Below are 16245 nucleotides of genomic sequence, written 5' to 3' on the forward strand. Positions count from 1 at the left end.
GAGGTGGCCAAAGTATTGGAGCCTCAGCTTCAGGATCTGTCCTTCTAGTGAGCACTCAGGGCTGATTTCCTTCAGAATGGAGAGGTTTGATCTTCTTGCAGTCCATGGGACTCTCGAGAGTCTCCTCCAGCAGATGCACATCTAGAAATTTAATTTAAATCAGAAAAAGATCTCTCCCAAGAGGGGCTGATGCTGCGGGACCACCAAGTCCCATCAACCCCTGCCAGGATGGCCCAAGGTCAGGGATGCTGGGAGCAACATCTGGAGCGCGGCAGATTCCCGCACCAACCTGCAAAAGCCCAAACCCTTCCCCGTGTCCGCTCTGCCACCTGCTGGCTCTCGCCGCGCGCGGCAACCGGACCTATTGGGCGCATGCGCTTTCCCTCTTCGATTTTTGCCGGCCAACCGGCATTCGCCTCCTCCCTCCGACTCTCCTTTGAAGCCGGGCGATACCAACATCTGCCGCAGAGACGGGGGTGGTACCCTCTGATAAGCTTGAGGGGAGGGAGCGAAATTCCCTTCGAGGAAACAAAATAACCCCGGGGGTATATTTTATTTTTCCCTCAGGGGAGGGAAACAAAACAAAAACCGGGTTGGAGGAGAGCCGAGTGGGGGAGCTCTCTCCCCCTCCAGAGGAGAGGAAGTAGTTCAGTCCCCAAGATGGCGGCCACCATGAAGAAAGCGGTGAGTGAGCTGCTGAAGGGAGGCCGGGAAGGGAGCGGTTGTGGCGGCTACGGAGGCGTCTCCGGTTGCGGCCCTTGGTCCCGGCTCCCTTGTGAAGGGAGGCTGAGGGCGGCTAGGCGAGGCGGCGGGGCCGGGAAGCCTCGGGGTTCAGCCTCTCCCCCCCCAATAAACCATCCTTGGCCCCAAGTCTCTCATAGAACAAATATAGAACCATAAAATCTTAGAGTCGGAGGGGACACCCGGGGGTCATCTAGCCCAACCCCCTACGAGGCGGGAATCTCAGCTAAAGCATCCATGGCCACCCAACCTCTGCTTACAAACCTCCAAGGAAGGAGAGTCCGCCACCTCCTGAAGGAGACGGTTCCACTGCTGAACAGCTCTTCCTACCAGAAAGTTTTTCCTGATGTTTGAGTCGGAATCTCCCTTTTTTGCAACCTGAAGCCATGGGTTCGAGTCCTACCCTCCGGAGCAGGAGGAAACAAGCCTGCTCCCGCCTCCCCATGTGGCAGCCCTTGAGATATCTGAAGATGGGTATTTCCTCTCAGTCTCCTCTTTTTCAGGCTAAACATGCCCAGCTCCTTCAACCGTTCCTCATAAGGCTTGGTTTTTCAGGCTCTTTTTGCCCTCCTCTGCAATTTATTATTAAATTATTGATTAATTTAATTTATATACCGCCCTATACCTAGAGATCTCAGGGCAGTTCGCAGAATAAAATCAAAATATAAAACCACAAAATACACAATCAAAATAAAAACAGCCCCCCTCCCCCCGAAAAAAAAACACATTTCAAAAGGGCATAGGACCCTCACAACATTAAAATTAAGACAGTTAACCAACCTGGACTAGAGCCACTAGTTGGAAACATTCCAGCTTGTCAACATCTTTCTTAAATTGTGGTGCTCGGAATTGGACACAGTATTCAAAGTGTGGTCTGACCAAGGCAGAATAGAGTGGTTCTATTACTTCCCTTGATCGGGACGCTATACTTATGTTGATGCAGCCTAGAATAGCATTAGCTTTTTTTGCTGCTGCATCACACTATTGACTCATGTTAACCTTGTGGTCCACAAAGCCCCCTAGGTCCTTTTCACATGTACTGCTAGCAGTCTAGCTGTTTCCCATCTTATATTCGTGGAGCTGGTTCATCCTGCCTTAGTGCAGAACCTTACCTTTATCCATCTATCCAGATAGTAAATGTTGCCGAACATGCTTTAGCTAAATCTGTTCTTTGGTACATACAAACAGATCCCGTTGTAAGACTTGCTGCCTCATCCTGTGCATTTTTTCCTTGGAAGAAAGTCTCAATAAATTTAACAGGAATTGCTCCCAAGTTGTAGTGTACAAGCAGGCTGGTGTTCACCCTACAAAGAATCTGGCCTTTTGGACATACTTGTTGAGTGTTGGGTGGTGTGTGTTTTGTGCATTTGAAGGGCTTTCTGGAGGGGCACCTATGTTAGTCTCTTGCTGCAAAAACAACAAAAGGCTCAACACATTTATTATGGCATGCAGGCTACAGTCCACTTTATCAGATACAGGAAGTGTTTTCCTGAGTTGTGGGTACATTTTGTGTGTGTGTGTGTGTGTGTGTGCGCGTGCGTGCGTGTGTGTGTTGGGATTTGGTACGATCAGACAGACATGCAATGCAGAAAAGTATGTTGTTGTTCAGTCGTTTAGTCGTGTCCGACTCTTCGTGACCCCATGGACCAGAGCACGCCAGGCACTTCTGTCTTCCACTGCCTCCTGCAGTTTGGTCAACTCATGCTGGTAGCTTCGAGAACACTATCCAACCATCTCATCCTCTGTTGTCCCCTTCTCCTTGTGCCCTCCATCTTTCCCAACATCAGGGTCTTTTCCAGGGAGTCTTCTCTTCTCATGAGGTGGCCAAAGTATTGGAGCCTCAGTTTCAGGATCTGTCCTTCCAGTGAGCACTCAGGGCTGATTTCCTTCAGAATGGAGAGGTTTGATCTTCTTGCAGTCCATGGGACTCTCAAGAGTCTCCTCCAGCACCATAATTCAAAAGCATCAATTCTTCGGCGATCAGCCTTCTTGATGGTCCAGCTCTCACTTCCATACATCGCTACTGGGAAAACCATAGCTTTTACTATACGGACCTTTGTTTGCAAGGTGATGTCTCTTTTTAAGATGCTGTCTAGGTTTGTCAGCAGAAGAGTATAGACAGTTCTAATTATATTATTAGCAGTGACCATTCACAGTAAATAAGAGTTGAAAAGACATATCCTTGCGTTGGTTAGCCGATTGATACATGCAGTTAATACATAGAAATCTGTCGTGTCAATTCAATCCACATGTGACAGCATTGAACATCTTGATTACTGTACAATTATGCAAAGGGCACTGAGGGAGAAAAATGCACACATCCCATTATAAACTATAGGGCATTGTTTATTTTATCTATTTACTACGTTTGGATCCAGACAAAGTTAGTTTAATTTTGTCCCTTTTGAAATCCATGCAGCCTAACTTAGCCAAGACTAATTTTTCACATTACTTGTGTCGGCTTCTAACGTTACATTCATCTCCAAGGCACTCAAGGCAGTGTATGTGGTTCTCTCTCCCACAACAATATTGTTCGAGAGACAGTGATTGACCCAAGGCCACCCAGTGAGCTTTACGTCCAAGTGTGGATTTGAACTTGGGTCTCTCAGGACCTATTACAACACTAGCCAGCATACTACACTGGCTCCTTTGTGATCTCAGGTGTTACCTATGGTCACTTTGTCTATGCTAATGTCCCAAGGTGTTTGTCTGCAGATGTCCTCATGCTCCTTGTTAATGTGCTTTTGTTTCCTTCCTGGTCTTGCTTCTGTTGAGTTCATAGTAGCCAGCTGGTTTGAAATCCTTTGGAAAATAATGCTGGTAAAATGTGGATATGTTGACTAATCTAAAGCAGAAACTTTAATGGTGAGCACACTGTGTTCCATAATTGGATTGAAAACGCATATGATTGTCTTGTGTGTTATGTGTATTGAGCTCTCCCTGTTTCTGTTGGTCTTTTCCAGGCAGCAGAAGATGTCAATGTTACCTTTGAGGATCAACAGAAAATTAACAAGTTCGCAAGAAACACCAGCAGAATTACAGAACTGAAAGAAGAAATAGAGGATAAAAAGGTACCCTTACTATAAAGCCTCTGGATGGGAATCTGTTCATTGTATGAAATCCTAAGCACGCCCAGCAGTGTAGAAGGTCCCATTTAACTGAGTGGAACTTCCAGTGATGTGAGGTGGGAAATGTTATATTTTTCCACACTTCTTTGGAAATGCATTGTTTATTTAATGTTGGTAGCAAAATGAAGAGGCACAGTGCAGGTCAAACTGGGTAACTGAAAATGCATACTATTCAAATAAAAAAATCAAAGTTGTGATTAATGTTTTTCTGGTGTTCACTAGGAAGCACATATATTTATGTACACAACTCTTCAGGCATGCTAAAATTAGTAGGTTACAGTTTTTAGTATGTTACTAGTAACTGGATGGGAGAGTTACTGATCTCTTGATCACAGAAACAGCTTCAGAACTTGCAAGATGCATGTGATGACCTCATGATGCTTGACGACGATTCACTACTGATACCTTATCAAATCGGAGATGTCTTCATTAGCCACCCACAGGAAGAAACAGAAGAGATGCTGGAGGAAGCAAAGGTTGGTGCTTATTCCTTGTGGATCTTCTGTGGGTCCTCTCAGTGATGCAGCAAAAAATGTTTATGTGTGAAGCATCATTGAGTCTGGCAGATGAAAACCTGATAAGAGTCTTCTCTCTTTCTCTTTCTCTTTCTCTTTCTCTTTCTCTTTCTCTTTCTCTTTCCCTCTCTCTCTTCTCTCTGTTTGTTACTATACTAAATACAGTGGTACCTCGGGTTAAGTACTTAATTTGTTCTTAACCTGAAAGTGTATGCAACCCGAGGTACCACTGTAATATTAAATACTGTAGTATTAAACATTTCTGCTGTGTAGGTTTTCTGCATAAGACAGACACAGTGTAGGAATGATCACTGGGTTGTGGAACACACTCCCGCCTGTGGGCAGCTTCAGCTGTCTGCACATGTGACCTTGGGGTGCGGAGCACACTACCCCTCACAGATAAAGCCACAGCTGTCTGAACATATTGCCCTCTGTCTAACCTTTTGCGGTCTTAGTAGTCTGCCATGCCCTATTTGTGACCTTTGTCTCTTTCGAATAAACATTGTGCAAGGGGAAAGTGACACAGTGGAAACAGGTGCCAAAATAACCTGTGCCACCGCTCGATCTCGGGATTGGAAGATGTGTAAAGGTCACAGTCCAAAATGTACCTGCTTGGTGTCAATAAAAGGAGCTTCTGCGGGCCTAGCTGGCAGCTTGCTTACACACAGCTCACCTGATGATCAACACCTGTCTCGTTCCTTCACTTCACACAGCATCCATATTAGCAGGCCGGTTTGCCCCCATACTGCCCCACCAATGTAGCAAGATGGGGAGCTGCCTTATAGGAAGTTGGGCCTGGTGTCAGAAGCTGACATGCATACAGCTCAGTAGCACAGCATCAGTTTTGCATGCAGGTCCCAGATTCAGTCTCTGGCATCTTCAGGTAGGACTGGGAGAGAGCCCTGTCTGAATTGCTACCAGTCAGTATTGACAGCATAAAGGTAGATGGGTCAGTGGTCTGTCATAGTGTATGGCAACTTCCTATGAAACGCCAGGGCTCATGTGCTCTGGAGGGCCCTCTGGGCTGACACTGGTTGCCGGTGTCTCTCTTTTTTCTTTACCCATTTTCACTAGGGCAGTAGGCTGGTAGTGCTCAGTCTGGTGCTGTGAAGTGAAGCCACAAGCTGGGGCGAGGCTGCAGCAGCCTGCCATCTTCATTTCTCCAGTGATGCCTACCCATGCCACTGCTTGGTAAGGCCCAGCAGGCAGATGCTGAGGTGGATGGGGCAGGGCCCCTCCAACCGGTTGCCAGCCCTGTTCCCTGGCACCTGATAAGCCATTTCCCCCAGTACTGATACTAGAGGTTGTGAGCCTAGTCGTCACTGAGGTGTTAAGCTGGCATCTTGAATGTATCACTCCACTGCAAAGGTGGAAGGGACATACCTCCACATTAGAACATCTGTTTTGCATGCAAAAGGTCCCGGGTTCGTTCCCTGACATCTCCTGGTAAGGCTGGGAGAGGCAATATTTTCACATGGAAGCTCATTATTGGGAGCTCCCATTTGCAGTTTAAAGTCGTACTGTTCATACACAGGTTTACCACCTTATGGAAAACTAGGTTTGCAGGATTTGGAAAAACTTAGTGGCCCTGAACTTCAGTGCTTAACACCTCAGTATGTATACCTTTCAGTGGGACATTGATACATTTGCCTTCTTATTTATCATTAATATATATGCTCCTGCTTTAAGTATAAAACTTGCTGGATTGGATCCAGAGTTAAGCATGCCTAATGATGCTGGTGGAAGCTGACTTTCCCGCCGCCTCCTTATCTTTGAAAATACTCCACTGGGGCTGGGGGATCTGCTCATGGAGGTGGGCTGTGGTGCAGGAAGGTGAATTCCCCCAAATTTTGTGGAGGCTGGGGTTTGCCATGGGCCGGAGAGGATGGGGAAGGCAGCTTTTGCAGCCCCCAATTTGATTAACTCTGGATACAACCAGCTATGTTCTCCCCATCTTGAAAAAAAGTTATAATTAGAATAGTGGTCAAAACTGGCTGACACTGATTTTCATGAAGCTCATCAGATTTCATTTAGGATCACTTGAAATGCATCAGTCTTGGTCTTATAAACCATTGTTTATTAGATCAGTAATGCGTACCACTTTCTTCCCTTCTCCCTCCTGACTCATGCCTTAATTCCAGACTCCTGGAGTTTGTTAAGCCATAGTTTCCCATTCTATCCAATCTGATCCTGTTTTCCAAGCAGCTGCACAGATCTTTCTTCTGCTTTATTCTAAAAAGCTCTAGAGTCTATGCTCGGACAGATTAGGAAGCTTTTCCTCTGATTCTGATTTTTACAAAAATAACAATATTCTAAACCCCTAAGCCTGATTAACGTGTTTCCAAAAAGCTTGTTTACAGTGTCTTGTCATTTATAATAGCTGGTCCTGTAGAAAATCTATAGGTTTCTTCTGAGAACTGGATGTTAGGCAGTTGTGGTTTTTTATGATTTGTTTGGGGTTGTTACTTTTTCTTCTTCTTTTTCTCAGAAAAACCTGCAGGAAGAAATTGGCGCTTTGGAGTCACGAGTAGAATCCATCCAGAGAGTATTATCAGACCTCAAAGTCCAGCTTTATGCAAAGTTCGGCAACAATATAAATCTTGAGGCAGATGATAATTAAATATTGTAGAAATAGTATTTTGTTTTTGTACTAATTATTCTGCTCTTGCAATAATGTTTTGAGAAGCCCCACATATTTGTTCGTTTTCAGGAAAAATGCATTCACTTGTCTGTTTCATGTATTTAAAGACGGCATTCTTATTTTGCAAATGTATCGTTATTTATATATGTTAAGTGAATAAATCCAAATTCCGCAGGTGCATTATCAAGGTTGGGTGCTTAAAGGCTTATTGAAATGATAATAAAAGTCAAACAAACTTATTGCGTCTTGTGCTTAAAATGTCCTTCCAAAAATAATGTAGTATAACAAGGGGATGGTGTGAAATCGCTCTGTAGACTCAATGATCAGTCTTCTTTCTGGCAATCATTATTTTTGAACACCTTCAATTTAATGGTAATGGGAATATAGAGGCAGAGGGACCGAGCTGTGACCCAGGAGGCAGGCAGCTCAAATGTCATCTTGTCTGTGAGCTTAGGATAAACTGATCTTAGGGTTTCGTTTACAATATGGGGCTCATAACACTGACGTACTACGCTGGTTGTGAAGACTGAGACAATGAAGTCCTATGGATACCTGGTTGCCACCAGAGAATATCTTAGCACTTAGAATAAACACCCCTAAGTGCAATTTTTTCCATTAATAATTGCGCTGTATTAATAATCTCCTGTATTCAATGTGTTAATTGCATTGCAACATCCAGCATTGGTGTTATAAAAATGTAGGGTCAAATAGTTCTTCCCTATCACTTACTTTTACACCATGGCTATTGATTTACCAGGTGCCATTTAAAAATGGAAAAGCAAGGCCTCTACAGTCTTTAAGTAAAGCAGAAGGGGGGAAAACAGGGGATGGAGCAGTCTTTTTTCATGATGTTCAAAACCACATGTAAGGTGCCTAGCATAAGCGTAGAAAATCCCAGGACATTTGTATATGAGAAAAACATACCACTGAGAACCTTGTCTTCTGTGCCATTGTGGCTAATGAAGCAAACTGCTATTATTGACTGTCCAGAAGATGGCACTAGAATGCCAGCTATCTCTAGGCAGAGAATTGGGCAAAGAGATTTCCCCAGAATAAATTGTCGTATTTGCCAAGAACCACAAATTCATTTCAGCAGGAAGAGGGGCTTGGGCTAGATAAATTAATGGAGAGGTGGTCTGTCAATGGCTGTTACTCAAGAGGATGATATGGAACCTTCATGTTCAGGAAGCCACTAACTACCAGCTTCTAGGGAGTGATAGCAGGAGAGCGTAATTTCCCTCATGTCGTCTTTGTGGATTTCCTGGGGTTAACCGGTTGGTCACTATGGGAAGCAGAATAATTGACTTCTGTGCCACCAGCAGGGCTTTCCATCTGCTCTTGGATTCTAGCTCACCTCTGCAGCAGAACATCACATACTTATCTTGCCCCTGCAACAGAAAGTGGTTCAGATTATTTCAGCCAGCTCCAAACCCGATTTTCAAAAGCCAAGAAACAAACAGGGAAGAACAGAGCATAGTGCTATTTACTTCGTTAGTGTTCTTCAATAGCAAACATCCTGGCAGGCCCTGAGCTGCGTCGTATGCCTTCAAATCATTCTGTCAGCTGAATCAGGACTGTAGAGTTGGAAAGGACCCCTAGGGCTATCTAGTCCAATCCCCTGCAATGCAAGAATCTTTTTGCCCATTGGGCTCAAACCCACTTCCCTGAGATTAAAGGTCTCGTGCTCTACTGACTGAGCTATCAGACAGGAAATGAGAGACTCATGTAGTAGGCTGTCCTTTCTCCAGGGAGCTCTCATTCCACCCACTCTTGCCTCCCAAGAACCCGGTGATGAGTAGGTTTGGCTGAGAGGTAGTGTCTGACCCAAGGCCACTTCCTTGGCTGAGCTGGTGGTGCAGATAGGTAATTTTAGATCCTAGGCTTGATCTTCAGAAGGTACTTCAGAAGGTAAGGCAGCTCATGTGCTTGGGGACCCTTCTGCTTATTCTGCTGAGTGGGGCCCTGCACCACTAGGTTGAGACTTGGAACTCCAGTCTCTCCAGTTGAGGTTCAGCAATCTATTTGCTGTTGTGGCTGGCTCATATTAGCCCTTTGGACCACTAGGAAAGTGCAGAAACATTTGCTTACAGCCATCTTCTAGATGCCTCCTTGCATGTTTTTGACCTGGTCTTTACTGTCTCGGCAAGACAAGGATGGGCTGATGGAAGTGAAAATGGCAGGAAGAAGCAGCTTTGGCCGCTCTGACAGTGACCCAATTTGTGCACATAACCCTATGCCAAACTATGGTTCAGCACGAATGAGCAAATGTATTATGGCTTGCTGGAGAGAAGATTGTGGCTGTTTTGCTCCTCTTCCAATCTTGCTGCTGCCATGCTGCTGTGAGCTAAGTCATGGTTCGGCTTAGTGATACATCCGATCTTTTGCTCATGGTTTATCTCATTGCAGGCAAACCATGAGCTGTAGCTAAGGTTTGTTTTACCGCCAACAGATTTTAAATGTTTTCAATATGGTTTGTTTGTAATTGTACTTTATATCATGTAAGTGTTTGCCACCCTGGTCTCCTTTGAGAAAAATAAAAATGAAACACCACTTCGTGCTCTGATCAAATTCGCCCCCTCCTCCTCTGGCTATTTTTAACCAAAGAAATTTGTTGAGAGATCTTATCATGGGGGCCTCATGCCACATGTAGTTTGGACTTCATTATGTGTATGTGAGTTCATATCTCGAAATAGTTCAGGTAACTTATTGTTCTCCTTGTGTGCGTGTGCGCTTGTAGTTCACCCACTTGCAGAAGCAAGAAGTCAGTAACCAGCAGAGACCTTTTCTTTAATCATTGAACAACACAACATAATTGTCTTTGGAAACACCAGGGCAATAAGCTGGTGCCAAAGAAGGCTTATTAAGCGCCACATGCAAAGGCAATGCTTGAAAAGTGGTGGACAAAGACAGCAGGCTCAATATTGGCCTGTTTTAAAATTAGCACTCGGGGGTAAACTAATAAGATGTGCACTTTGATTCTGGGTTGTGTTTCTTCAATCTCTGCTGCCCAATAACACAATTAAAAGTTTTGTACGGAAGGGAGAAACTTTGGACGTATGTTTTCAAAAGGCAGAAACTTTCAGTGGGTACAAAGGCCTACTTCACACATGCTTTAGAATCTCTTGGGTACACTAGACACTAGATTATCGGCACTAGATGAATGTGTGAACAGAGAGCCAAACACAGTCTTTAACTGCATAGCTAGCAATTCTGTCCTGCATTATCCTCCAGAGCGATTTTTGAACCAGCCAAGAGAAAGCACTGCTTTACACAGTGCATGGTTACAAACAATGGGATTTGCTGCCCTAAGTGGTGGTGATGGTCACCAACTTATATGGCTTTAAAATGGGATTAGACAAATTCATGGAGGATAATGGTCTCAATGGCAACTAGTCGTGATAGATAGGTGGGACCTCCAGCACACCAGTCATTGGGACTGGAGAAGGCTGTTTCACTCATGCCTTACCTGTGAGATTCCCATATGTATATGCTGAACATGCATCTCTTTATCCTGGCCTTTGACGCCCAGGATCTAGCTATCTAATCTGTCTGTCTATCTATCATCTTGGTATCTACCCCATTCAAATTGTAAGTTGTTTTAACTGATTTTCATTTTTAAAAAAAGCAAATGTAACCAAAAGAAACAGCGTCAGCTTACATTAACAATAAAGCTAACCCATCAACCCTGACCTAAGGGTATAAATTAATATAAGCACTCCATAGGTCCAAACAGATATTGATATGAGATGGACACTCATAAGATATACATCCAAACATAGAAAAGAACAAGATCTTCAGAGCACTGAGAAGCAAAGGGTGGGTATTTATCCTTCCAACCTTGAGGTGTAAGTTTATTTGCAAAGGCTTGCAGGATCCATTTCAGTTGTCCTTCGGATTTAATTGATTTTAATATTGTATGTTTATATTGTTAATCTGCCCTGGGACCTTATGGTGAAGGGCAGGTAAGAAATCCAACTGATCGTCATCATCGTCATAATCTAGTTGGCCACTCTGGGAAACCGAAAGGTGGTCTAGATAAGGCTGTGGTCTAATTCAGCAGGGGCTGTTATATTCTTTTTTATATATATATAAATTTTTTATTGGTTTTTCAACAGGGGCTGTTATATTCTTATAGCCCTCCTCACCATTTCAACTCTTGCAGGAGGGTGTGGCTCCAACACCTGGCATGGCTCTTGTTTTTTAAGTAGGAGAGCTAAGTTTGCAAAATCATCAAACGGATGTAAACAGGTGTCCTGATGTCATCTGGTGTCCAACACTAGCTATTGAAGCTAAATTTATGCTCCTGACATAAAGGGACATCCAATTTGTGCATGTTGATTGGATGTTTGTCACTTCAGACAGAATGCTTGGAAAATTAGGCAGCAAGGAAGCTTTTAGCCAGGGGCAGTGATGAATTTATTAGGGACGCGGGTGGTGCTGTGGTCTAAACCACTGAGCCTAGAGCTTGCCGATCGGAAGGTCGGTGGTTTGAATCCCCGTGACGGGGTGAGCTCCTGTTTCTCGGTCCCACCTCCTGCCAACCTAGCAGTTCAAAAGCAGGTCAAGTGCAAGTAAATAAATAGGTACCGCTCTGGCGGGAAGGTAAACGGCGTTTCCGTGAGCTGCTCTGGTTTCTCCAGAAGCAGTTTAGTCATGCTGGCCACATGACCCGGAAAAACTTTCTGTGGACAAACGTGGGCTCCCTCAGCCAGTAAAGCGAGATGAGCACCGCAACCCCAGAGTCGCTCGTGACTGGACTTAACTGTCAGGGGTCCTTTACCTTTTCTCTCTCTCTCTTTTAACTATATGCAATGGCTTGGCATACCGCCTGAAAAAAGGGACCGTGCAAGTCTGAAAATAGCGTGCCAAGTAGATGCAAACTGCCACTGGATGATGGACGTCTCCTTCCAATGCATGCAAAATTGGTGCTAAGCACTGCTAACAGCTGCTTGATCTCAACGTAATAATAAATTAAGAGAGAGTTGTGCTAACAAGCAGCAACATCATATATTTATCAATCTGTGGATTCCGGATCTTTTAATTTGGCACATTTGGAAGAACACAGTGAAGAAATAAAATGAAAAATAAGAAAGCTGTTTCATTGGTCCCTGGGACCACCCCATTTCACTGAAATATGGAAAATCTCATAGTAACTAGCTGTGCCATCAAGCATTTGGAATCAGAAGCCTGGAATATATTGTCATTCAATTTTGGCAGTTGGAAGCACAGACTCTCTCTCTTTCTCTTCCTGTGTTTGGAAAAGGCTTGTGTGTGGCTTGTGGCACATTTACCCTTGGTGACGTGTGCGGGTTTTTTTTTTTTGCTTTGCCACTGAGTAAAAATACCGTATTTTTTGCACCATAACACTCACTTTTTTCTTCCTAGAAAGTAAGGGGAAATGTCTGTGCGTGTTATGGAGGGAATGCCTATGGATGGCGGGGGGGGGGGGATCTGCTGCAGTCGTGAGCAGAGGATCCATGGTTCCCCTTCCTTGCCTCCTCCGTGGCTCGCTTTGAAACAGCAAAGCGGGAGAAGAGCCGCTGAGTGGGGAGGAGAGAGGGACAGAGAGCCTGCTTCTTTAAAGGAGCAAAGCGGGAGAGGAGCCGCTTACACGAGTGTAAGTGGCTCCTGTCCGGTTGGTTCCTTTAAAGCAAGCAGGCTCTCTGTCCCTCTCTCCTCCCCACTCAGCTCGCTACATGGCAGCAAAGTTTTTCAGCTCGCTAAGGGGGATGAGCGGGGAGAAAAGCAGAGCCTGCTTGCTTTAAAGTAGCAAAGTGGGAGAGGAGAGGAGCCTTCTCCCCTTATATACCTCTTCTGCATTATTAGCAGCATCCTTCTCCACCCACCCCACGTGTGCTCCTTCTCCCCTTAAACCCCTCTTCTGCATTATTAGCAGCATCCTTCTCCACACACCCCACGCGTGCTCCTTGTCCCTTGAGTGCTTTTCCTTCCCTCCCCACTTAAAACGTGGTTACAAAGCACGGATCCACATGGATCCTCAGGATTTTTGCACTGGGTCACCCCAAATTCACCATCAGATCACATAGCATGTTCATGGCTACATCTTGCACCAAAAAAATCACGCACCCACTGTTTCGTTTAGAATATTTTTTTTTCTTGTTTTCCTCCTCTAAAAACTATGTGCGTGTTATGGTCGGGTGCGTGTTATAGAGCGAAAAATACGGTAATTACGAAATGGCTTTGTTGTGTAAAAACACCAAATCCACTGCAATTGCATGACCTGAATTTGCTGGTATGCAGTTGACTCTCACATGCAACATTCCAACAGTGAAGAATAGGGATGGATAAATCTCTCTGTTTCAGTTTCCTCGGTTTCTACTTTTTCCAGCCTTATATTCCAGATTTTCATGTTTCTGCAGCAATTTGCACTATTGTTGTTGGTTGGTTTTTTTAATCCTCATGAAAGTTCTCCAGCATTTTAGTGCAAATTTCTCCTAACACATTTTTACGTGCAGTTTAGACAAAGTATACCCATTTTTGCAAGCTGATTCCCCGAGTATAATGCATGTTTGCCATTTTCCTTAATGTATGCATTTTTGTACACATGTGCATTTTTGTACACTCTACTTGGGTGGAGAGCTGCATTGCAAATCTTGGAGGAGTGTGAATTTTGATGGCTGGCTGTGTTTCGGTTTGCATATTATTCTGGAAAGTGTGACTTGGGTAGATTCTCCTTCAGATGCACACCAAATCCAATTTCTCCCCCACCCTTAGTTCTGAAGTGGCCCAGTGTTCTGACACCATTTCATTATGTGTCCACCTGCCCTGGCATGGCGGTCAGTTATGTACCACAGGAGCGCACAGCATAAGGAGATAACAAGAACAACAACAATTGATTATGTTATGTACTGAAGTTCTCACCCTGGGCCAGCAGGGGGATACTGTAGATAGTTATGCAAATGAAGGATCGAAAGTGACGTTCAGTGATTGGATAGTTTGTATGCAAATGAAGGATCAAAAGTGACATTCAGTGATTGGCTAGTTATAGAAAATGGTTACTGTTGCATTCTAGTGGAGCTCTATATAAGCAGGCTGACTGAGCTCCTCAGTTCAGTTCTGTTCCAGCTTACAAATAAAGAGCTGCTTTGGAACAATCGCTGTGTCGTCTGATATGTTCACCCACAACTTAACACTGGTGACGAGGATGGGATCGATGGACATCAGAGCACGGCCAGATGCGGCCATCCTCTGAACTGAGCTGAATCACTGAGCTGAATCACTGAGCGAAATCACTGAGCGAAATCACTGAACAGAACCAATTCAGAGCTGACTGTTCTGGCTAGAGCACTGTGTTCCATCCATCGCCCTTCACGCCGGCATCGGAATCATGGCTTCACTTGTGCCTCTACCGCTGTTTGCGCCAGCCTCTGAATCATGGCACTCCTACCTCGCTCGGTTCGACTGCTACCTCCAAGCCAACGAGCTGACAGCAGTATCAAAGGAACGGAAGCGGGGCCTATTCCTCAGCCTCTGTGGGCCTGAGGTATTTGAGACGGCCCGAGCATTGGTTGCGCCTGAAGCAGTCCAGGCAACACCATGGGACACGATCCAAGAGAAGCTCCGCAACCACTACGCGCCAAAGCCATCCAAGATTGCTGCCCGCCATGCGTTTTACCACCGGAACCAGGCAGAGGGGGAGTCAATCAACAACTACACCACCGCCCTGCGACAGGCTGCAATGCACTGCGAGTTCCGAGACTTAGACGATGCCCTGATGGATCGAATCATCTGCGGGGTCCGGGACATCCATCTGCAACAGCATCTCTTTGCCAAGCCAGACCTCACGCTGCAGAAAGCCATTGAGGAGGCCGTGGCCTCGGAAGCTGCTGAACGCTCTGCCCAGGAGATCCGCAAGGCCAGCAGCCCGCGTCTTGCTAGGAAGCCAGTTCCAGTGCATCACGAAGAGGCCAGCAGTGATGAGGCATCCTCCAGTGAAGACGATGACGTGCACCAGACAAAGCAGGAGCGCAGGAAGTTCCAACAGAATTCCAAGGGCCAACCGGAATGTGCCGGCTGCGGAGGCAACCATTCCCATGCCAAGTGTCGATTCAGAGACGGCATCTGTTGGACATGTTCTAGAAGGGATACATCGCTAAGGTCTGCCGATCGCCTCCGTCTGACACCCCCCCCTTCACCGACTCGCAAGTCCAAGTCTTCACTCCAGTCTGCCAAGGAAAGCTGTTTCGCTCTCACCAACTGCCGCTGCCCGTCTGGAACCATGATTGGCCAAACCAACTCGCCTATGCGATGCAAGCTGAACGTCACGGTGCTCATTGAAGGAGCTCCATGTGACATGGAGATCGACACCGGGTCTGCCCTGTCCATCGTGTCTTGGAGCACCATCAAAAGACTGGTACCCAGAGTGTCCAAAAGGCAACTCAACTCTCACCGCGTACACCTGAGAGACTACCAGGGAAACGACATTCCCGTGGTAGGTGTTGGCCGGTTCCGGATCGCCTTCAAGGATTTTTCGGGCCTGCTGCAACTGGTGGTGGTCGAAGGTCAGCGGCCAAGCCTCCTAGGGCTAGACTGGTTTGATGCCCTCGGCCTGGAAGTCACCGGCATCAACTGCATCTCTAACGCAGAGACTGTTGGTCTAAGTATGTGAAATGTAACCGATATGCTTTTGTGCCTAATTGAACCATTACGTGTAGTGCTGTATATAAGGAAACCATTACGATTGTAACTAACGCCTTATCTCGGTGGGGAGGAGTGTTATATACTGAAGTTCTCACCCTGGGTCAGCAGGGGGATACTGTAGATAGTTATGCAAATGAAGGATCGAAAGTGACGTTCAGTGATTGGATAGTTTGTATGCAAATGAAGGATCAAAAGTGACATTCAGTGATTGGCTAGTTACAGAAAATGGCTACTGTTGCATTCTAGTGGAGCTCTATATAAGCAGGCTGACTGAGCTCCTCAGTTCAGTTCTGTTCCAGCTTACAAATAAAGAGCTGCTTTGGAAGAATCGCTGTGTCATCTGATAGGTTCGCCCACAACTTAACAGATTACATATACCCTGCCCACCTGGCTGGGCCTCCCCAGCCACCCTGGGTGGCTCCCAACAGAATATTAAAAATATGATAAAACATCAAACATTAAAAGCTTCCCTAAACATGACTGCCTTCAGGTGTTTTCTAAAATCAGATAGTTGTTTATTTTCTTGACATCTGTTGGAAGGGTGTTCCACTGGGTATGC

The 16245-nt window shown here is 45.5% G+C and overlaps 1 protein-coding gene and 2 long non-coding RNA genes across 3 annotated transcripts in view; 2 read left to right on the top strand and 1 right to left on the bottom strand.

Annotated features, from left to right (window-relative positions):
* Positions 1–488: 488 nt before the first annotated feature.
* PFDN4 (prefoldin subunit 4) lies at positions 489–7264 on the top strand. Its single transcript, XM_083619282.1, has 4 exons — positions 489–684; positions 3705–3812; positions 4205–4345; positions 6873–7264. The coding sequence occupies exons 1-4, from the start codon at positions 661–663 to the stop codon at positions 7002–7004; spliced, it is 405 nt and encodes a 134-aa protein (XP_083475408.1). The 5' UTR covers positions 489–660; the 3' UTR covers positions 7005–7264.
* A 1138-nt stretch (positions 7265–8402) lies between these two features.
* LOC310764922 lies at positions 8403–9645 on the bottom strand. Its single transcript, XR_014549361.1, has 2 exons — positions 8682–9645; positions 8403–8630 (listed from the first exon to the last, which is right to left on the bottom strand). It is a non-coding gene; the product is annotated as an uncharacterized lncRNA (long non-coding RNA).
* Positions 9646–12844: 3199 nt separating this feature from the next.
* Positions 12845–16245, top strand: part of LOC310764847 — a 517681-nt gene continuing 514280 nt past the window's right edge. The window contains exon 1 of the long non-coding RNA XR_014549272.1: positions 12845–13075. This is a non-coding gene — a long non-coding RNA (uncharacterized lncRNA). The remainder of the gene's footprint in view (positions 13076–16245) is intronic.

This window comes from Podarcis filfolensis (genome assembly GCF_964270895.1).
Source record: "Podarcis filfolensis genome assembly, chromosome: 6".
In the NCBI taxonomy this organism is placed as follows: Eukaryota; Metazoa; Chordata; class Lepidosauria; order Squamata; family Lacertidae; genus Podarcis; species Podarcis filfolensis.